Source organism: Salmo salar, chromosome ssa10 (genome assembly GCF_905237065.1).
Source record: "Salmo salar chromosome ssa10, Ssal_v3.1, whole genome shotgun sequence".
NCBI lineage: Eukaryota > Metazoa > Chordata > Actinopteri > Salmoniformes > Salmonidae > Salmo > Salmo salar.
In genome coordinates this window covers 48,726,314-48,749,581 of record NC_059451.1, presented here as the reverse complement: position 1 = coordinate 48,749,581, position 23,268 = coordinate 48,726,314, and the positions used below count along the sequence as shown (strand labels likewise).

General features: G+C 43.6%; 2 protein-coding genes across 2 annotated transcripts; both read left to right on the top strand.

The window, feature by feature from the left end:
• Positions 1-2,589: 2,589 nt before the first annotated feature.
• On the top strand, positions 2,590-8,177 carry LOC106560556 (protein odr-4 homolog). Its single transcript, XM_045687883.1, has 13 exons — positions 2,590-2,678; positions 2,785-2,907; positions 3,015-3,119; positions 3,267-3,362; positions 3,486-3,592; positions 4,030-4,066; positions 4,486-4,623; positions 4,807-4,905; positions 4,998-5,048; positions 5,244-5,378; positions 5,484-5,565; positions 6,022-6,231; positions 7,455-8,177. The coding sequence occupies exons 2-12, from the start codon at positions 2,812-2,814 to the stop codon at positions 6,102-6,104; spliced, it is 1,029 nt and encodes a 342-aa protein (XP_045543839.1). The 5' UTR covers positions 2,590-2,678; positions 2,785-2,811; the 3' UTR covers positions 6,105-6,231; positions 7,455-8,177.
• Positions 8,178-10,495: 2,318 nt separating this feature from the next.
• LOC123724419 (protein odr-4 homolog) lies at positions 10,496-20,295 on the top strand. Its single transcript, XM_045687884.1, has 12 exons — positions 10,496-10,564; positions 14,726-14,830; positions 14,978-15,073; positions 15,211-15,317; positions 15,936-15,972; positions 16,410-16,547; positions 16,731-16,829; positions 16,922-16,972; positions 17,159-17,293; positions 17,399-17,480; positions 17,953-18,162; positions 19,155-20,295. The coding sequence occupies exons 2-11, from the start codon at positions 14,750-14,752 to the stop codon at positions 18,033-18,035; spliced, it is 909 nt and encodes a 302-aa protein (XP_045543840.1). The 5' UTR covers positions 10,496-10,564; positions 14,726-14,749; the 3' UTR covers positions 18,036-18,162; positions 19,155-20,295.
• The last annotated feature ends 2,973 nt before the right edge of the window (positions 20,296-23,268 follow it).

Sequence of the window (23,268 nt, the reverse complement as noted above, 5' to 3'; positions counted from 1 at the left end):
TTTATCTGCGTTTTTGATTTATTGAGTTATTGACACAGCCTTGATCTGTTCAATGTTCTCTACCTAAATAGTACTCTAAATACCCTAATTCATGTTGTTAAGTTCAAAAGAATACAAGATTTAAAAAAATTACTGACACCATTCAAACCAATGATGGTTCGGAAACGTTAATGCCAATTATCTCAGAATCCTCTTTTTGCAAATCGAACCTTACAGTCCCAAGCTCTCGAAATGTCACCAGAGATTTTTTTAGCAATCTTTCTTTGCTAAAAACACCAGTCTCAACTTCAACAGTGAAGAGGCAACTCCGGGATGCTGGCCTTCTAGGCAGAGTTCCTCTGTCTGTGTTCTTTAGCCCATGTTAATCTTTTATTTTTATTGGCCAGTCTGAGATATGGCTTTTTCTTTGCAACTCTGCCTAGAAGGCCAGCATCCTGGAGTCGCATCTTCACTGTTGACGTTAAGACTGGTGTTTTGCGGGTACTATCTAATGAAGCTGCCATTTGAGGTCTTGTGAGGCGTCTGTTTCTCAAACTAGACACTCTAATGTACTTGTCCTCTTGCTCAGTTGTGCATCGGGGCCTCCCACTCCTCTTTCTATTCTGGTTAGAGCCAATTTGCGCTGTTCTGTGAAGGGAGTAGTACACAGCGTTGTTTCTGGCCATTTTGAGCCTGTAATCGAACCCACAAATGCAGATACTCCAGATACTTAACTAGTCTAAAGAAGGCCAGTTGTATTGCTTCTTTAATCAGAACAACAGTTTTCAGCCGTGCTAACATAATTGCAAAAGGGTTTTCTAATGATCAGTTAGCCTTTTAAAATGATCAACTTGGATTAGCTAACACAACGTGCCATTGGAACACAGGAGTGATGGTTGCTGATAATGGGCCTCTGTACGCCTATGTAGATATTCCATTAAAAAAATCTGCCATTTCCAGCTACAATAGTCATTTACAACATTAACAATGTCTACACTGTATTTCTGATCAATTTGATATTATTGCAATGGAGAAATGTGCTTTTCTTTAAAAAACAAGGACATTTCTAAGTGACCCCAAATTTTGGAACGGTAGTGTATATATTCTTAATTCCATTCCTTTACTTTGGATTTGTGTGTATTGTTGTGAAATTGTTAGATATTACTTGTTAGATATTTCTGCACTGTTGGAGCTAGAAAAACAAGCATTTAGCTACACCCGCAATAACATCTGCTCAACACGTGTATGTGACCAATAAAATTTGATTTGATTTGGCTCAACCTACCCTGTCCTGCGGCTCAATTTACCCTGTCCTGCGACTCAACTTACCCTGTCCTGCGACTCAACTTACCCTGTCCTGCGACTCAACTTACCCTGTCCTTCGGCTCAACTTACCCTGTCCTGTGACTCAACTTACCCCATACCTGTTTTCAAGAGATCACATGTTTTCAAAACGGTTGTGTTTACATGAATTTGGATTAATTCCAGGGATACACATCATCCTGAAATATATCTGGATATCTTCGTTAGAAAGAATACTAGATTTCCCTTGAAGGAGTGATGTTGAATGTAAAAATTGGCTCAACTTACCCCACTTTCCAGTGTCCAACACACCAGTCAGATATTAATGGTCATCGGAGCATATGCCGATACTAATATGCTGGAAAGCAAGGGAGTGCTGCTCTCAGATCAGCTTTCTCCATTAAATTCACCATGCTCAGTTGGTAGAGCATGGTGTTTGCAATGCCAGGGTTGTGGGTTTGATTCCCACGGGGGGCCAGCACAGAAAAAAAATGTACGAAATGAAATGTATGCATTCACTACTGTAAGTCGCTCTGGATAAGAGCGTCTGCTAAATGACTAAAATGTAAATGTAATTACTTCACAATTGCCTACTGACGACTTATCAACTCCTGTTACCACATACGGCTGCAAATATTGACCAATCTTAGTCTAATGCTTAACCCCCAAAAATGCACTAAATCACCGATTTGGCACATCATTGCGCACATGTTAGTCTACACATCATGAAATATATTGAGACAAATTACAGACAGTAGCCTACAAGTAGCAAAATAGAACTCAATTGATTAACATGAAATGTATTTCAATATGATTGAATTAGGCCTATAGCCTACTGTTTATATTTTAATGCAGTCATCTAGGTTTTCATTTAAAGCATAATTTTATACATCACTTGTTTGTATAAACTGCAAAGACATTGGCAACTTTGTAGGCTATTTGAAGTCAACTTTGTTCTGAAATTATCGGCGGCCGAAGAGAGACGGATAAACCATTTGATTCTATGTTTAGCTGAAACCTGTATATAAAGTGAAGCGGATGGTCAAAAAACCATTTAATGACGCAATGATTTACTTATTATTTGAAGCGGATGGTCAAAAAAGCATTTAACAACGCAATTATTTAATTATTATTTGTCTGATTGAACATGGTCAAGAGGCGTTTATAAATTCACTGCATAGAATACTGTGCTTGATAAATTACGATGAATTACGTTCTAAAAAAAGGACATGCTTGAACTTCCTTATGTCACAATGCATTGCTGCATTATGACTTCATACATGTTCTCGAATCACCCGTTCAGGAGATGAGGTAGTGGAAACTCAGCGAAGACTGTCAAGTACTGTTGACTGGACGATAACAGAATCCCAAACGTCTGAAATTGAAACAAAATCCCCGTAGGTTTCTTTGATGATATAATCTTGCATTCTTCTAATACACTGACAATACCTACCTATAGTCCTATACTGTAAAGTTCTCATTGATCTTCATTTATAATTGCAGATTAACTTGGTGTAAATCGGGAAAGGAATGGGAAAAGGCATCATTGCTGATGCTGCAGTGGAGAAATACTTTGCTGACCTGAATGCAAGCACATCTTACATCATTGGACTTTTAGTTGGACAGGTGAGACATTTAGGCCTACTGTACGTAAGGGGACGTAGTCTGTCTTTCTAATGTCAGGCTATCCCATGCAATATCATTTTATTTGTTCAACATTTGTTTTGCTACAGGGGGAGTTTGTGGTGCATGCAGCGATGACCCCACTAAAGGAGGACAATCCTGGTGGCCTGATGAATGAGGATGACAAAGACTACATCCTAGATCACGCAGAACATGTCAGATTTAATGGAGAACATGCCTGAGAAATATGGAGGATTGTTTTTTCTGAAACGATCTTCTGTTGTACTGTGGTGTTATAGTGTTATGATATTCAAGTGTCTATGGTTTGGTTAATGACTCCTGCATTTTTCCTTTTGTTAAAGCTGAACCGCATGGTTCCTGGAGGACTGTCTGTGATGGGCATGTTTGTGGTCTCCCCGTCCCATCAGACCAAAGAGAGCCATATGAACATGAGGCGGGTGAGGCAGGAATTTCTTCTTTGTCAAATTTCAAGCTTTTGTTTTCCTTCGATGTTTTTGGTTTGATTGTCTATCTGATGATTTATCCATTTGTCTGTATTCTGTCTGCATTTTCTCTGTTAGACTATGGTTGCTGTGGAAAATCGTGTATCTGAGGACAGGCTTTGGGGTTTGTCAGAGGAGGACACCAATGACAGAGTGATGCTTCATATCTGCTCCAACACCAACAAGTATCCTCTTACCCAGACTCCACTGCTGATGACACACACACACACACACACACGTCCACACACGCAGACACACACGCAGACACACACGCAGACGCACACGCAACATGCAGACACACGCAGACACACACACGCAGACACACACACCCATCCACACACACATCCACACACGCAGACACACACGCAGACACACACAGACACACACACGCAGACACACACGCAGACACACACACGCAGACACACACACACAGACACACACACACAGACACACATGCAGACACACGCACACATCCACAGACACACACACGCAGACACACATGCAGACACAAACACACATCCACACACACACACACACGCAGACACACACACACACACTGACACACATGCACATAACACAAAGACTAAAGAGAACACACTCTTTCTTAACAATTTCATCACAGAGTGACTTGCTGGATTATGAACATTAAAGAACCCAGTGTGAGTACGGAGTTGAACATTTTACTCATTCATTCATTTGCCTGTGTATTATCTTCTAACACCGCAATACACTGCAAATCAAATTTGCCGAATACAGTGAAATGCTTACTTACAAGCCCTTAACCAACAATGCAGTTCAAGAAAAATATGTATTTAATAAACTAAAGTAAAAAATAAAATAAAATAGTATCACAATAAAATTACATTACATTAACAAGGCTATATACAGGGGATAGCGGTCAGGTTAGTCGAGGTAATTTGTACATGTAGGTAGGGGTAAAAGGACTATGCATAGATAATAAACAGCGAGTAGAAGCGTGGGGGGGTGGGGGGGTAGCGGGAGAGAAGGAGAGAAAATGCTGAATTCTCGTTCCTGGTTAGTGTTGATAAACGTTGACTTACTGCGTCATGTCTTCCAGAAATCTTCTAAATCTGCGACATGGAGTTACCTGCAGTGGATGACAGCGTTCTGGCCTGTTGCAGTCTGCCCCATGGACATCGACCTCATGTTCCCTATCAAGGACAAGACCCGCCACGGTTTGATGCAGGCCATGAAGGTAACCTAGGGCCCCAGTCAAAAGTAGTGTACTATATAGGGAATGTGGTGCCATTTTGGACAGAGGCCTAGTTTAATGATTATTACTCTTACATGTTTATTACACATTCAGTCTTCCATCAGACAAGGCTTCTTCCACCACTACTTCTACTGACAAAGTGACAATACATGTTATCCATGTTAGGATGGGATGATGAGGTGGGCAAAGAAGACTGAGGCCAGTGTTTGTCTCCTCAACAACAAAAAGCTACCAGCTAAGACAAATTTGAACCCCCCAACTAAGGCAAGTTTGGTGTGGTGTACAACTGAATATTGCAATGTTGTTGCTGACGATCCTTGTGAATGACAACTGGTTTTGTCCTGTATGTTCTTTAGAGGAACGATTCACAAAGGATAAAGATTCAAGGTCAGATCTTCATCCCAACAGTAAGTGGGAATATGAATATTGAGAAGCAAAAAAAAATTACAGTAAAAATCGGATTGTTGTACTTTTCTTCCATTGTAATGGATAAGTGTAACGGGCTCAAATCTGCTCCATATAGAGGTTCAGATGAACCCAAGTTGCAAGCTCCTCTCTCTCTCTCTCTCTCTCTCTCTCTCTCTCTCTGGGTTGTCTTGTAGGCAGGGGGCAAGCTGGGGGAGAGGCCGTCCACTGCGTCAGTGCAGGTATGCAGCTGTATCCTGAGACTGAAGGGGAGTCTGGGGTGCAGAGCGTACATGAACCCTGCAAGGACCACTGCCAAGACCACCACCATGGTAGGCAACCGTGGGCACCAATAATACCGGCACCCGGTATTTCAAACACTTGAGCTGCATCTCCATGATGATTTTTTGATGACCTTGAGTCCATGTCACTCACAGTACATCAAGAGGGACATCATCAGGAGTGTCTACAGCAGTGCCAAAAACTTCTTTCAACATCTGATAAATGATGAAAACTCAGGTAGGTTACAACTGATGAATAGTTAGTTACAAGTGCAGTAGGTCTTAAATGGCCTTGAAATTCAATAATGAGTCCACAGCTGTGCCACTAGATGGCGATGGTTAGGCACTGTAGTTTTCAAATGTACTGTACACTAAACCAGCATCATACATAACGATATGACAGAGGCTCTTGAATAATTGTGAAATATGTAAAAAACGATCTTTAACCTTAATATAAAAAACAGGTACGCATATATCTGTGTGCATGTGTGACCCTGCAGATATCCATGCCTATGTCTCTGTGTGTGTGTTTGTTTGCATGGTTGCGTGTGTGTGTGTGTGTGTGTGTGTGTGTGTGTGTGTGTGTGTGTGTGTGTGTGTGTGTGTGTGTGTGTGTGTGTGTGTGTGTGTGTGTGTGTGTGTGTGTGTGTGTGTGTGTGTGTTTGCATGTGTCTATGTATGTGTGTCTCTATAGCGAAGGCATTCATGGGCTCCCAGGCCTTGGCCAAGCGGGTGTTCTTCCTGGTTCCCGACACTGGCATCTCTCTGTGTGACTAGACACTCTCCTCTGAGACTGAGGCAGCTGTCCAGGAGAGGGTGAGGGAGTGGGCAGGCTTCACCATCCCTGATGGGCAGCTCCATATCACCCAGCAGCTGGTACAGGGAAGGTTGGAGTGGCACCAAGGTAGGCTAGGTACTGGTTCAGCTCCGTCTATGCTGTCTGAAATGAAACCCAATTTCTCATAAAGTTGCCAAAAGATAATCTGCTGGTCAAATAGATATCTTGATGTTCCTTGAGTGTGATAAGATATACTTGGCTGCATTTTAGAAAGTGACTGTCAAATGTGACTTGATCACTATTCTAAGTAGGCCTACAGACAGGTCTGATAATGTCACAGCAGTAAATGTTGTTACCTCCTCGTACATCCTGTCATCTGTCATCAGCTTTATTCCTCTTCATGTCATGTTTTAAAATGCACGTAGGACAGGCCATCAGCAAATCGTTATATTCATAGATAATAGTTATATTCTAGTTCTATTCTATTCTATTTACTTTTGCCACTACCTGTGTCTACCTGCTTTTATAAGGTTCCTCCCCAGTTTCAGTTTCTGTCCCACCCATAGCATACATCTCAATAAGATACCTGTGCCCTTTGTGACACGGTTACGGTGTGTGTTCAGATCTTGTCGTGACCTGTTTCATCTGTGTGGTTTACAGATGATTGAGCATCAATATGGATTTTTGTTATTTAATAAAAGACAAGCAGAAGAAAATAAATAGCTGAAGTCAATTGATCTCCCCCAGGCATCAGATATGTGTTACAATAAAGAAGGTGGTTCCTCGCAGCCTTTCTGCCTGTAGTTTAGTGAGGTGTACACTAACAGTAACCTCGCCCTCGCTCTGCTATGTTAAATTCTACCATTGAGTCATCCATCTCAGAGATGTCAATACTTGTTTGAAAAGGGAAATCCAGGGGTCAAGTGTAGGTTTAGACACTGGCCACACAGATCACATCCAGGGGTAGGAAGGTAGGAAGCAGGTAGGAAGCAGTTAGGAAGAAGATAGGAAGCAGATATGATGCAGGTTGGAAGCAAGTAGGATAGAGGTAGGACACATTTAAGAAGCAGGTATGAAGCATGTTGGAAGCATGTAGGCTGCAGGTAGGACACAGGTAGGAAGCAGGTAGGAATCAGATATGATGTAGGTAGGAAGCAAGTAGTATATAAGTAGGACACATTTAGGAAGCAGGTATGATGCAGGTAGGAAGCAGGTAGGCTGCAGGTAGGGCACAGGTAGGGAACAGTTAGGAAGCTGGTAGGAATGCAGCAAACCCTCTCTCTCTCGCATTCCGTTTACTTTTCCCCTCTCCTCCATATTAGTCAGTACTCCTCTCCTCTGTATTGTAGGTGTGGCAGTGGCTTCAGGAGTCTCCCTAGTGGCCTGTCTCATCTATAGGCTCTTCCTAGAAGAGTGACGATGTGGCCCACGGAGTCAAGCGGTTCAATCCCAGGATCTGGCATGCAAAGGGCATCAGAACATCCCAGTGATTCCCGTAAATTAAAGGGGCCTGAGCAATGATATGGAAGTTAAGATGTGTTTTTTCCATTTCTATTAACACATTCCAGTAACAGATGACAGTGTGTCTAGGAATACACTTCATGGGTTCATTGTTAGAGGGGCCCATTCATATTTTCGGCGTGAGACGGCAAAGTCACGTGGAAGGAGCAATTTATTTTCACGTGAGATCAGAGCAGCTGCTATAGTTTTACACTCTAACGGGAGCATCATGCCCCAGACCGGGTCCTCAGCCCTGTGTCATGCCTCATGATGTGACATCATCAGAAATTTGCTTCCTGCAACACAAACTCAAAAAAGTTCTGGGACACTGTAAAGTCCTTGGAGAATAAGAGCACCTCCTCCCAGCTGCCCTCTGCACTGAGGATAGGAAACTCTGTCACCACCGATTAATCCACTATAATTGAGAATTTCAATAAGCATTTTTCTACAGCTGGCCATGTTTTCTACCTGGCTATCCCTAACCCGGTCAACAGCACTGCACCCCCACAGCAACTCGCCCAAGCCTTCCCCATTTCTCCTTCTCCCAAATCCAGTCAGCTGATGTTCTGAAAGAGCTGCATAATCTAGACCCCTACAAATCAGCCGTGCTAGACAATCCGGACCCTTTCTTTCTAAAATGATCTGCCGAAATTGTTGCAATCCCTATTACTAGCCTGTTCAACCTCTCTTTCGTGTCGTCTGAGATTCCCAAAGATTGGAAAGCAGCTGCGGTCATCCCCCCTCTTCAAAGGGTGGGACACTCTTGACCCAAACTGCTGCAGACCTAGAACTATCCTACCATGCCTCTCTAAAGTCTTCGAAAGCCAAGTCAACAAACAGATTACCGACCATTTCGAATCCCACCGCACCTTCTCTGCTATGCAATCTGGTTTCAGAGCTGGTCATGGGTGCACCTCAGCCACGCTCAAGGTCCTAAATGATATCTTAACCACCATCGATAAGAAACTATACTGTGCTGTCGTGTTCATTGACCTGGCCAAGGCTTTCGACTCTGTCAATCACTACATCCTCATCGGCAGACTCAACAGCCTTGGTTTCTCAAATGATTGCCTCGCCTGGTTCACCAACTACTTCTCTGATAGAGTTCAGTGTGTCAAATCAGAGGGCCTGTTGTCTGGGCCTCTGGCAGTCTCTATGGGGGTGCACAGGGTTCAATTCTTGGGGCGACTCTTTTCTCTGTATACATCAATGATGTCGCTCTTGCTGCTGGTGAGTTTCTGATCCACCTCTACGCAGACGACACCATTCTGTATACTTCTGGCCCTTCTTTGGACACTGTGTTAACTACCCTCCAGACGAGCTTCAATGCCATACAACTCTCCTTCCGTGGCCTCCAACTGCTCTTAAATACAAGTAAAACTAAATGCATGCTCTTCAACCGATCGCTGCCTGCACCTGCCCGCCCGTCCAGCATCAATACTCTGGACGGTTCTGACTTAGAATATGTGGACAACTACAAATACCTAGGTGTCTGGTTAGACTGTAAACTCTCCTTCCAGACTCACATCAAACATCTCCAATCCAAAGTTAAATCTAGAATTGGCTTCCTATTTCGCAACAAAGCATCCTTCACTCATTCTGTCAAACATACCCTCATAAAACTGACCATCCTACCGATCCTCGACTTCGGCGATGTCATTTACAAAATAGCCTCCAATACCCTACTCAATAAATTGGAGGCAGTCTATCACAGTGCCATCCGTTTTGTCACAAAAGCCCCGTATACTACCCACCACTGCGACCTGTACGCTGGCTCCAGGTCATCTACAAGACCCTGCTAGGTAAAGTTCCCCCTTATCTCACCATAGCAGCACCCACCTGTAGCACGCGCTCCAGCAGGTATATCTCTCTGGTCACCCTCAAAGCCAATTCCTCCTTCGGCCACCTCTCCTTCCAGTTCTCTGCTGCCAATGACTGGAACAAACTACAAAAATCTCTAAAACTGGAAACACTTATCTCCCTCACTAGCTTTAAGCACCAGCTGTCAGAGCAGCTCACAGATTACTGCACCTGTACATAGCCCATCTATAATTTATCCCAAACAACTACCTCTTTCCCTGCTGTATTTATTTATTTATTTATTTATTTTGCTCCAATGCACCCCGTTATTTCTATTTCTACTTTGCACTCTCTTCCACTGCAAATCTACCATTCCCATGTTTTACTTGCTATATTGCATTTACTTCGCCACCATGGCCTTTTTTGCCTTTACCTCCCTTTTCTCACATCATTTGCTCACTTTGTATATAGACTTATTTTTCTACTATATTATTGACTGTATGTTTGTTTTACTCCATGTGTAACTCTGTGTTGTTGTATGTGTCAAACTGCTTGCTTTATCTTGGCCAGGTCGCAATTGTAAATGAGAACTTGTTCTCAACTTGCCTACCTGGTTAAATAAAGGTGAAATAAAAATATTTAAAAAATCTTAGTGGGGTTTTGTGTGGGTCAACTAAAGTGTTGCAGCTGGTGCCATGAATCAAAGCTCCACAGCGCAAACTGAGAAACAACCTACCCAATAAACAGAGAGAGAGAGAGGGAAGGGGGCGCTTATTATAACTACTGTAGGTAAATATTTGTGTTAGCTAATCTCATTCTCGGAAGTCTCGGGTAATCAACAGCACCTCTTCAAACTCAGGAGGCTGAAGAAATTTGGCTTGTTAACTAAAACTCTCACAAACTTTTACAGATGCACAATTGAGAGCATCCTGTTGGGCTATATCACTGCCCGGTACAGCAATTGCACCGCCCACAACCGCAGGGCTCTCCTGAGGGTGGTGCGGTTTGCACAACGCATCACCGGGGGCAAACTACCTGCCCTCCAGGACACCTACAGCATCCAATGTCACAGGAAGGCCAAAAAGATCATCAAGGACAACAACCACCCCAGCCACTGCCTGTTCACCCCGCTACCATCCACAAGGCGAGGTCAGTACAGGTGCATCAAAGCTGGGACCGAGAGACTGAAAAACAGCTTCTATCTCAAGGCCATCAGGCTGTTAAACAGCCATCACTATCACAGACAGGCTGCTGCCTACAGTACATACACATATTTGAAATCACTGGCCACTTTCGTAAATGGAACAATAGTCACTTTAATAATGTTTACATATCTTGCATTACTCATCTCATACGTATATACTGTATTCTATACTATCTATTGCATCTTAGCCTATGCGCTCTGACATTGCTCATCCATATATTTATATATTCTTATTCCATTCCTTTTCTTAGATTTGTGTGTATTAGGTATATGCTGTGGAATTGTTAGATATTACTTGTTAGATGTTGCTGCACTGTCAGAACTAGAAGCACAAGCATTTCACTATACTCACAATAACATCTGCTAACCATGTGTATGGGACCAATACATTTGATTTGATTTGATCTATAATGGGAATTCATGCATAGCCCAGTGTCTAAACAAAAATGTAGCAGTTGGTATAGCGCTACTGTGTTGACTTTATGGAACGTTATAGATCTTATTTTGTTTGTGGCTAATATCTGTCTCAGCCCTTCCATAAGGCACTTGATGTTTTCTCTCAACACTGCTACAGGCCACAGGCTTACACTGCACTCCTGAACCCTGACATCAACAACAACCACCTCAGATACACAACACTTACTGTAGGCTATTATACAGTATATATGACTTGCAGCTACAGTAAAATTCCATCTGTGGCACATCACATACCGAAACTCTGTGGTTACTGTGAGCATGGGGCAAGTGGTGACATGCCTGTCCAGACTCCAGACAGACACAGAGAGGATATTTTGGCTACTAGGCCCAGCCGCCACCCATGCGATGCAACGGTTGCCGCAGTGAGCAGAAGATGTTGTCAGTCTGGTGGGACTGTGTTGTTACATGCTTAAGAAACCACAGGCAGGAGAAGCACCAGGTTGCATGAAAGGAAAGCTCCATTGGGAGGTTTCAGTGTGGCGGTGATAGGGGTTAGACACACCACTGGTTGTGGAGACGTGAAAGACAGTCTCCCTTAAAGGTTACCCTGGTTACCCTGGTTACCCTGGGCCGTGTGTAGTCTGTAACAGGATCACCTGTATTTTAAACTTAAGAGGAAATGTGTCAGTGTGTCACAGTTCACAGTATTCTGCTGTTGGCCTGACGAACAATCACCCGCTGGCCGGTGCCTGACGAACACTCACTTGCTGGCCGGTGCCTGACAAACACTCACTCACTGGCCGGTGCCTGACGAACACTCACTCGCTGGCCGGTGCCTGACGGACACTCACTCACTGGCCGGTGCCTTAGGTTAACACACGTCAACAATTACGGGTAATTAACCTGTCTGGGCTAGGGGGCAGTATTTTCACGGCCGGATAAAAAACGTACCTAATTTAAACTGGTTACTACGCTTTCCCAGAAACGGGAATATGCATATTATTAGTAGATTTCGATAGAAAACACTCTGAAGATTCTAAAACTGTTTGAATGGTGTCTGTGAGTATAACAGAACTCATATGGCAGGCAAAAACCTGAGAACATTCCAAGCTGGAAGTGGCCGGCCTGCGAATTTGTAGTTCTCCATTTGCTTCTCTATCGAAACTACAGTGCCCGTGGGGTTATGTAGCACTTTCTAAGGCTTCCATTGGCTCTCTAAAGTGTTCAGAAAGCGGATTGAGGCGTCTCCTGTCTCTGGGCAGATAACAGGAGCACAGTTTGTAAGTGGACTGCCTGGTGACAAAGAGATTGGAAATGCACGTTCAGGAGACCTCTATGCCATTTTTTCTCTGCCTTTTTGAATGAATACAGCATTGTCCGGTTGGAATATTATCGCTATTTTACGAGAAAAATACCATTAAAATTATTTTAAACAGCGTTTGACATGCTTCTAAGTACGGTAATGGAACATTTTTACATTTTTTGTCTCGAAATGCGCTCGCGCGTTACCCTTTGGATAGTGACTTGAACGCACGAACAAAACGAGGTATTTGCACATAACTATGGATTATTTGGAACAAAAACACCATTTGTTGTGGAAGTAGCAGTCCTGGGAGTGCATTCTGACGAAGAACAGCAAAGGTAATCCAATTTTTCTTATACTAATTCTGAGTTTAGTGAGCTCCGAACTTGGCGGGTGTCAAATTAGCTAGCCGTGATGGCTGAGCTATGTACTCAGAATATTGCAAAATGTGCTTTCGCCGAAAAGCTATTTTAAAATCTGACATAGTGATTGCATAAAGGAGTTCTGTATCTATAATTCTTAAATAATTGTTATGTATTTTGTCAACATTTATCATGAGTAATTTAGTAAATTCACCGGAAGTTTTCGGTGGGAATCCAATTTCTGAACATCACACGTCATTGTAAAAAGCTGTTTTTTATATAAATATGAACTTGATTGAACAAAACATGCATGTATTGTATAACATAATGTCCTAGGAGTGTCATCTGATGAAGATCATCAAAGGTTAGTGCTGCATTTAGCTGTGTTTTGGGTTTTTGTGACATATATGCTTGCTTGAAAAATGGCTGTGTGGTTATTTGTGTCTATGTACTCTCCTAACATAATCTAATGTTTTGCTTTCGCTGTAAAGCCTTTTTGAAATCGGACAATGTGGTTAGATTAACGAGAGTATTATCTTTCAAATTGTGTAAAATAGTCGTATGTTTGAAATATTGAAATTATAGCATTTTTGAGGTATTTGTATTTCGCGCCACGCTCTTCCACTGGCTGTTGAATAGAGTGGGACGCTAACGTCCCACCTAGCACATAGAGGTTAATGATACAGTATTTATTGCAGTAAGAAGGACGAGTAAGTAGCATATCTTTGCATAGATTTGTCAAATCAAATTCTGAAAATATCAAGGGTGAGATAGAAGAAGCAATGGTCTGATTACAATTTCAGAGAATAAACAAAAGTTTTGTTTTTTACAGAATATACACTGAACAAAAATATAAATGCTGCATGCAACAATTTCAAAGATTTCACTGCCCGGTGCTTGACGAACACTCACTCACTGTACCCCTGAAGGGCCCCGTGTTGAGGATCAGCGTGACGGATGTGTTGTTACCTACTCTTACCACCGGAGGGCGGCCCGCCAGGAAGTTCAGGATCCAGTTGCAGAGGGAGGTGTTTAGTCCCAGGGTCCTTAGCTTAGTGAGGGTACTATGGTGTTGAACGCTGAGCTGTCCTCAATGAATAACATTCTCACATAGGTGTTCCTTTTATCCAGGTGGGAAAGGGCAGTGTGGAGTACAATAGAGATGAGTTCAGAGTGGGTCTAGGGTTTCTGGGACAAGGATGTTGATGTGAGCCATGACCAGCCTTTTTTATAAAAAATTTTAAAAATGACCAGCCTTTCAAAGCATTTCATGGCAACAGACGTGAGTGCTACGGGTTGGTAGTCATTTAGGCAGATTACCTTAGTGTTCTTGGGCACTAAGGTACAGACTCAGACAGGGAGAGTTTGAAAATGTCAGTGAAGACACTTGGCAGTTGGTCAGCGCATGCTCGCAGTACACATCCTGATAATCCGTCTGGCCCAGTGGCCCTGTGAATGTTGACCTGTTTAAAGGTCTTATTCACATCAGCTGCAGAGAGAATGATCACACTGTTGTCTGGAACAGCTGATGCTCTCATGCATGTTTCAGTGTTACTTGCCTCGAAGCGAGCACAGACGTTATTTAGCTCATCTGGTAGGCTCATGTCACTGGGCAGCTCTCGGCTGTGTTTTCCTTTGTGGTCTGTAATAGTTTGAAAGGCCTGCCACATCCGACGAGCATCGATGCCGGTGTAGTATGATTCGATCTTAGTTCTGTATTGACGCTTTTCCTGTTTAGTGGTTCTTCGGAGGGCATAGCGGGATTTCTTGTAAGCATCCGGGTTAGAGTCCCACTCCTTGAAAGCAGCAGCTCTACCCTTTAGCTTAGTGTGAATGGATCATTTTATTTGTTGATGCTGCAGTGGAGAAATACTTTGCTGACCTGAATGCAAGCACATCTTACATCATTGGACTTTTAGTTGGACAGGTGAGACATTTAGGCCTACTGTACGTAAGGGGACGCAGTCTGTCTTTCTAATGTCAGGCTATCCCATGCAATATCATTTTATTTGTTCAACATTTGTTTTGCTACAGGGGGAGTTTGTGGTGCATGCAGCGATGACCCCACTAAAGGAGGACAATCCTGGTGGCCTGATGAATGAGGATGACAAAGACTACATCCTAGATCACGCAGAACATGTGAGATTTAATGGAGAACATGCCTGAGAAATATGGAGGATTGTTTTTTCTGAAACGATCTTCTGTTGTACTGTGGTGTTATAGTGTTATGATAATCAAGTGTCTATGGTTTGGTTAATGACTCCTGCATTTTTCCTTTTGTTAAAGCTGAACCGCATGGTTCCTGGAGGACTGTCTGTGATGGGCATGTTTGTGGTCTCCCCGTCCCATCAGACCAAAGAGAGCCATATGAACATGAGGCGGGTGAGGCAGGAATTTCTTCTTTGTCAAATTTCAAGCATTTGTTTTCCTTAATTTTCTTTCTTTCGATGTTTTTGGTTTGATTGTCTATCTGATGATTTATCCATTTGTCTGTATTCTGTCTGCATTTTCTCTGTTAGACTATCGTTGCTGTGGAAAATCGTGTATCTGAGGACAGGCTTTGGGGTTTGTCAGAGGAGGACACCAATGACAGAGTGATGCTTCATATCTGCTCCAACACCAACATGTATCCTCTTACCCAGACTCCACTGCTGATGACACACACACACGTCCACACACGTCCACACACGCAGACACACACGCAGACACACACGCAGACGCACACACACATCCACACATGCAGACACACACACACACCCATATGAAGACACACGCAGACACACACACGCAGACACAAACACACACCCATCCACACACACATCCACACACGCAGACACACACGCAGACACACACACTCATCCACACACGCAGACACACACACGCAGACACAAACACACACCCATCCACACATACATCGACACACGCAGACACACACGCAGACACACACACTCATCCACACACGCAGACACACACAAACATCCACACACGCAGACACACACACACTCACACACATGCAGACACACACGCAGACACACACAGACACACACACACATCCACACACGCAGACACACACACATCCACATCCACAGACACACACGCAGACACACACACGCAGACACAGACACACATGCAGACGCATGCACACATCCACAGACAAACACACGCAGACACACACGCACGTAGACACATGCACATAACACAAAGACTAAAGAGAACACACTCTTTCTTAACAATTTCATCACAGAGTGACTTGCTGGATTATGAACATTAAAGAACCCAGTGTGAGTACGGAGTTGAACATTTTACTCATTCATTCATTTGCCTGTGTATTATCTTCTAACACCGCAATACACTGCAAATCAAATCAAATTGTATTTGTCACATGTGCCGAATACAGTGAAATGCTTACTTACAAGCCCTTAACCAACAATGCAGTTCAAGAAAATATGTATTTAATAAACTAAAGTAAAAAATAAAATAAAATAGTATTACAATATAATTACATAACATTAACAAGGCTATATACAGGGGATACCGGTAAGGTTAGTCGAGGTAATTTGTACATGTAGGTAGGGGTAAAGGGACTATGCATAGATAATAAACAGCGAGTAGTAACGTGGGGGGGTGGGGGGGTAGCGGGAGAGAAGGAGAGAAAATGCTGAATTCTCGTTCCTGGTTAGTGTTGATAAACGTTGACTTACTGCGTCATGTCTTCCAGAAATCTTCTAAATCTGCGACATGGAGTTACCTGCAGTGGATGACAGCGTTCTGGCCTGTTGCAGTCTGCCCCATGGACATCGACCTCATGTTCCCTATCAAGGACAAGACCCGCCACGGTTTGATGCAGGCCATGAAGGTAACCTAGGGCCCCAGTCAAAAGTAGTGTACTATATAGGGAATGTGGTGCCATTTTGGACAGAGGCCTAGTTTAATGATTATTACTCTTACATGTTTATTACACATTCAGTCTTCCATCAGACAAGGCTTCTTCCACCACTACTTCTACTGACAAAGTGACAATACATGTTATCCATGTTAGGATGGGATGATGAGGTGGGCAAAGAAGACTGAGGCCAGTGTTTGTCTCCTCAACAACAAAAAGCTACCAGCTAAGACAAATTTGAACCCCCCAACTAAGGCAAGTTTGGTGTGGTGTACAACTGAATATTGCAATGTTGTTGCTGACGATCCTTGTGAATGACAACTGGTTTTGTCCTGTATGTTCTTTAGAGGAACGATTCACAAAGGATAAAGATTCAAGGTCAGATCTTCATCCCAACGGTAAGTGGGAATATGAATATTGAGAAGCAAAAAAAATTACAGTAAAAATCGGATTGTTGCACTTTTCTTCCATTGTAATGGATCAGTGTAACGGGCTCAAATCTGCTCCATATAGAGGTTCAGATGAACCCAAGTTGCAAGCTCCTCTCTCTCTCTCTCTCTCTCTCTCTCTGGGTTGTCTTGTAGGCAGGGGGCAAGCTGGGGGAGAGGCCGTCCACTGCGTCAGTGCAGGTATGCAGCTGTATCCTGAGACTGAAGGGGAGTCTGGGGTGCAGAGCGTACATGAACCCTGCAAGGACCACTGCCAAGACCACCACCATGGTAGGCAACCGTGGGCACCAATAATACCGGCACCCGGTATTTCAAACACTTGAGCTGCATCTCCATGATGATTTTTTGATGACCTTGAGTCCATGTCACTCACAGTACATCAAGAGGGACATCATCAGGAGTGTCTACAGCAGTGCCAAAAACTTCTTTCAACATCTGATAAATGATGAAAACTCAGGTAGGTTACAACTGATGAATAGTTAGTTACAAGTGCAGTAGGTCTTAAATGGCCTTGAAATTCAATAATGAGTCCACAGCTGTGCCACTAGATGGCGATGGTTAGGCACTGTAGTTTTCAAATGTACTGTACACTGAACCAGCATCATACATAACGATATGACAGAGGCTCTTGAATAATTGTGAAATATGTAAAAAACGATCTTTGACCTTCGTATATAAAACAGGTACGCATATATCTGTGTGCATGTGTGACCCTGCAGATATCCATGCCTATGTCTCTGTGTGTGTGTTTGTTTGCATGGTTGCGTGCGTGTGTGTGTGTGTGTGTGTGTGTGTGTGTGTGTGTGTGTGTGTGTGTGTGTGTGTGTGTGTGTGTGTGTGTGTGTGTGTGTGTGTGTGTGTGTGTGTGTGTGTGTGTGTGTGTGTGTGTGTGTGTGTTTGCATGTGTCTATGTATGTGTGTCTCTATAGCGAAGGCATTCATGGGCTCCCAGGCCTTGGCCAAGCGGGTGTTCTTCCTGGTTCCCGACACTGGCATCTCTCTGTGTGACTAGACACTCTCCTCTGAGACTGAGGCAGCTGTCCAGGAGAGGGTGAGGGAGTGGGCAGGCTTCACCATCCCTGATGGGCAGCTCCATATCACCCAGCAGCTGGTACAGGGAAGGTTGGAGTGGCACCAAGGTAGGCTAGGTACTGGTTCAGCTCCGTCTATGCTGTCTGAAATGAAACCCAATTTCTCATAAAGTTGCCAAAAGATAATCTGCTGGTCAAATAGATATCTTGATGTTCCTTGAGTGTGATAAGATATACTTGGCTGCATTTTAGAAAGTGACTGTCAAATGTGACTTGATCACTATTCTAAGTAGGCCTACAGACAGGTCTGATAATGTCACAGCAGTAAATGTTGTTACCTCCTCGTACATCCTGTCATCTGTCATCAGCTTTATTCCTCTTCATGTCATGTTTTAAAATGCACGTAGGGCAGGCCATCAGCAAATCGTTATATTCATAGATAATAGTTATATTCTAGTTCTATTCTATTCTATTTACTTTTGCCACTACCTGTGTCTACCTGCTTTTATAAGGTTCCTCCCCAGTTTCAGTTTCTGTCCCACCCATAGCATACATCTCAATAAGATACCTGTGCCCTTTGTGACACGGTTACGGTGTGTGTTCAGATCTTGTCGTGACATGTTTCATCTGTGTGGTTTACAGATGATTGAGCATCAATATGGATTTTTGTTATTTAATAAAAGACAAGCAGAAGAAAATAAATAGCTGAAGTCAATTGATCTCCCCCAGGCATCAGATATGTGTTACAATAAAGAAGGTGGTTCCTCGCAGCCTTTCTGCCTGTAGTTTAGTGAGGTGTACACTAACAGTAACCTCGCCCTCGCTCTGCTATGTTAAATTCTACCATTAAGTCATACATCTCAGAGATGTCAATACTTGTTTGAAAAGGGAAATCCAGGGGTCAAGTGTAGGTTTAGACACTGGCCACACAGATCACATCCAGGGGTAGGAAGGTAGGAAGCAGGTAGGCTGCAGGTAGGGCACAGGTAGGGAACAGTTAGGAAGCTGGTAGGAATGCAGCAAACCCTCTCTCTCTCGCCTTCCATTTACTTTTGCCCTCTCCTCCATATTAGTCAGTACTCCTCTCCTCTGTATTGTAGGTGTGGCAGTGGCTTCAGGAGTCTCCCTAGTGGCCTGTCTCATCTATAGGCTCTTCCTAGAAGAGTGACGATGTGGCCCACGGAGTCAAGCGGTTCAATCCCAGGATCTGGCATGCAAAGGACATCAGAACATCCCAGTGATTCCCGTAAATTAAAGGGGCCTGTGCAATGATATGGAAGTTAAGATGTGTTTTTTCCATTTCTATTAACACATTCCAGTAACAGATGACAGTGTGTCTAGGAATACACTTCCTGGGTTCATTGTTAGAGGGGCCCATTCATATTTGCGGCGTGAGACGGCAAAGTCACGTGGAAGGAGCAATTTATTTTCACGTGAGATCAGAGCAGCTGCTATAGTTTTACACTCTAACGGGAGCATCATGCCCCAGACCGGGTCCTCAGCCCTGTGTCATGCCTCATGATGTGACATCATCAGAAATTTGCTTCCTGCAACACAAACTCAAAAAAGTTCTGGGACACTGTAAAGTCCTTGGAGAATAAGAGCACCTCCTCCCAGCTGCCCTCTGCACTGAGGATAGGAAACTCTGTCACCACCGATTAATCCACTATAATTGAGAATTTCAATAAGCATTTTTCTACAGCTGGCCATGTTTTCTACCTGGCTATCCCTAACCCGGTCAACAGCACTGCACCCCCACAGCAACTCGCCCAAGCCTTCCCCATTTCTCCTTCTCCCAAATCCAGTCAGCTGATGTTCTGAAAGAGCTGCAAAATCTAGACCCCTACAAATCAGCCGTGCTAGACAATCCGGACCCTTTCTTTCTAAAATGATCTGCCGAAATTGTTGCAATCCCTATTACTAGCCTGTTCAACCTCTCTTTCTTGTCCTCTGAGATTCCCAAAGATTGGAAAGCAGCTGCGGTCATCCCCCTCTTCAAAGGGTGGGACACTCTTGACCCAAACTGCTGCAGACCTAGAACTATCCTACCATGCCTCTCTAAAGTCTTCGAAAGCCAAGTCAACCAACAGATTACCGACCATTTCGAATCCCACCGCACCTTCTCTGCTATGCAATCTGGTTTCAGAGGTGGTCATGGGTGCACCTCAGCCACACTCAAGGTCCTAAACAATATCTTAACCACCATCGATAAGAAACTATACTGTGCTGTCGTGTTCATTGACCTGGCCAAGGCTTTCGACTCTGTCAATCACTACATCCTCATCGGCAGACTCAACAGCCTTGGTTTCTCAAATGATTGCCTCGCCTGGTTCACCAACTACTTCTCTGATAGAGTTCAGTGTGTCAAATCAGAGGGCCTGTTGTCCGGGCCTCTGGCAGTCTCTATGGGGGTGCACAGGGTTCAATTCTTGGGGCGACTCTTTTCTCTGTATACATCAATGATGTCGCTCTTGCTGCTGGTGAGTTTCTGATCCACCTCTACGCAGACGACACCATTCTGTATACTTCTGGCCCTTCTTTGGACACTGTGTTAACTACCCTCCAGACGAGCTTCAATGCCATACAACTCTCCTTCCGTGGCCTCCAACTGCTCTTAAATACAAGTAAAACTAAATGCATGCTCTTCAACCGATCGCTGCCTGCACCTGCGCGCCCGTCCAGCATCAATACTCTGGACGGTTCTGACTTAGAATATGTGGACAACTACAAATACCTAGGTGTCTGGTTAGACTGTAAACTCTCCTTCCAGACTCACATCAAACATCTCCAATCCAAAGTTAAATCTAGAATTGGCTTCCTATTTCGCAACAAAGCATCCTTCACTCATTCTGTCAAACATACCCTCATAAAACTGACCATCCTACCGATCCTCGACTTCGGCGATGTCATTTACAAAATAGCCTCCAATACCCTACTCAATAAATTGGAGGCAGTCTATCACAGTGCCATCCGTTTTGTCACCAAAGCCCCATATACTACGCACCACTGCGACCTGTACGCTGGCTCCAGGTCATCTACAAGACCCTGCTAGTTAAAGTTCCCCCTTATCTCACCATAGCAGCACCCACCTGTAGCACGCGCTCCAGCAGGTATATCTCTCTGGTCACCCTCAAAGCCAATTCCTCCTTCGGCCACCTCTCCTTCCAGTTCTCTGCTGCCAATGACTGGAACAAACTACAAAAATCTCTAAAACTGGAAACACTTATCTCCCTCACTAGCTTTAAGCACCAGCTGTCAGAGCAGCTCACAGATTACTGCACCTGTACATAGCCCATCTATAATTTATCCCAAACAACTACCTCTTTCCCTGCTGTATTTATTTATTTATTTATTTATTTTGCTCCAATGCACCCCGTTATTTCTATTTCTACTTTGCACTCTCTTCCACTGCAAATCTACCATTCCCATGTTTTACTTGCTATATTGCATTTACTTCGCCACCATGGCCTTTTTTGCCTTTACCTCCCTTTTCTCACATCATTTGCTCACTTTGTATATAGACTTATTTTTCTACTATATTATTGACTGTATGTTTGTTTTACTCCATGTGTAACTCTGGGTTGTTGTATGTGTCAAACTGCTTGCTTTATCTTGGCCAACAATTGTAAATGACAACTTGTTCTCAACTTGCCTACCTGGTTAAATAAAGGTGAAATAAAAATATTTAAAAAATCTTAGTGGGGTTTTGTGTCGGTCAACTAGAGTGTTGCAGCTGGTGCCATAAATCAAAGCTCCACAGCGCAAACTGAGAAACAACCTACCCAATAAACAGAGAGAGAGAGAGGGAAGGGGGCGCTTATTATACCTACTGTAGGTAAATATTTGTGTTAGCTAATCTCATTCTCGGAAGTCTCGGGTAATCAACAGCACCTCTTCAAACTCAGGAGGCTGAAGAAATTTGGCTTGTTAACTAAAACTCTCACAAACTTTTACAGATGCACAATTGAGAGCATCCTGTTGGGCTATATCACTGCCCGGTACAGCAATTGCACCGCCCACAACCGCAGGGCTCTCCTGAGGGTGGTGCGGTTTGCACAACGCATCACCGGGGGCAAACTACCTGCCCTCCAGGACACCTACAGCATCCAATGTCACAGGAAGGCCAAAAAGATCATCAAGGACAACAACCACCCCAGCCACTGCCTGTTCACCCCGCTACCATCCACAAGGCGAGGTCAGTACAGGTGCATCAAAGCTGGGACCGAGAGACTGAAAAACAGCTTCTATCTCAAGGCCATCAGGCTGTTAAACAGCCATCACTATCACAGACAGGCTGCTGCCTACAGTACATACACATATTTGAAATCACTGGCCACTTTCGTAAATGGAACAATAGTCACTTTAATAATGTTTACATATCTTGCATTACTCATCTCATACGTATATACTGTATTCTATACTATCTATTGCATCTTAGCCTATGCGCTCTGACATTGCTCATCCATATATTTATATATTCTTATTCCATTCCTTTTCTTAGATTTGTGTGTATTAGGTATATGCTGTGGAATTGTTAGATATTACTTGTTAGATGTTGCTGCACTGTCAGAACTAGAAGCACAAGCATTTCACTATACTCACAATAACATCTGCTAACCATGTGTATGGGACCAATACATTTGATTTGATTTGATCTATAATGGGAATTCATGCATAGCCCAGTGTCTAAACAAAAATGTAGCAGTTGGTATAGCGCTACTGTGTTGACTTTATGGAACGTTATAGATCTTATTTTGTTTGTGGCTAATATCTGTCTCAGCCCTTCCATAAGGCACTTGATGTTTTCTCTCAACACTGCTACAGGCCACAGGCTTACACTGCACTCCTGAACCCTGACATCAACAACAACCACCTCAGATACACAACACTTACTGTAGGCTATTATACAGTATATATGACTTGCAGCTACAGTAAAATTCCATCTGTGGCACATCACATACCGAAACTCTGTGGTTACTGTGAGCATGGGGCAAGTGGTGACATGCCTGTCCAGACTCCAGACAGACACAGAGAGGATATTTTGGCTACTAGGCCCAGCCGCCACCCATGCGATGCAATGGTTGCCGCAGTGAGCAGAAGATGTTGTCAGTCTGGTGGGACTGTGTTGTTACATGCTTAAGAAACCACAGGCAGGAGAAGCACCAGGTTGCATGAAAGGAAAGCTCCATTGGGAGGTTTCAGTGTGGCGGTGAT

What these genes read in the sequence shown, in the direction of transcription:
- LOC106560556 (XM_045687883.1), top strand. Translation starts at nt 2,812, where the DNA reads ATGGGAAAAGGCATCATTGCTGATGCTGCAGTGGAGAAATACTTTGCT. An exon ending in ATCTGCTCCAACACCAACAA is followed by an intron (nt 3,593 to 4,029) that starts GTATCCTCTTAC and finishes ATTTCATCACAG; the next exon opens with AGTGACTTGCTGGATTATGA. An exon ending in GTTTGATGCAGGCCATGAAG is followed by an intron (nt 4,624 to 4,806) that starts GTAACCTAGGGC and finishes TATCCATGTTAG; the next exon opens with GATGGGATGATGAGGTGGGC.
- LOC123724419 (XM_045687884.1), top strand. Translation starts at nt 14,750, where the DNA reads ATGACCCCACTAAAGGAGGACAATCCTGGTGGCCTGATGAATGAGGAT. An exon ending in ATTTGAACCCCCCAACTAAG is followed by an intron (nt 16,830 to 16,921) that starts GCAAGTTTGGTG and finishes TATGTTCTTTAG; the next exon opens with AGGAACGATTCACAAAGGAT. An exon ending in GATAAATGATGAAAACTCAG is followed by an intron (nt 17,481 to 17,952) that starts GTAGGTTACAAC and finishes GTGTCTCTATAG; the next exon opens with CGAAGGCATTCATGGGCTCC.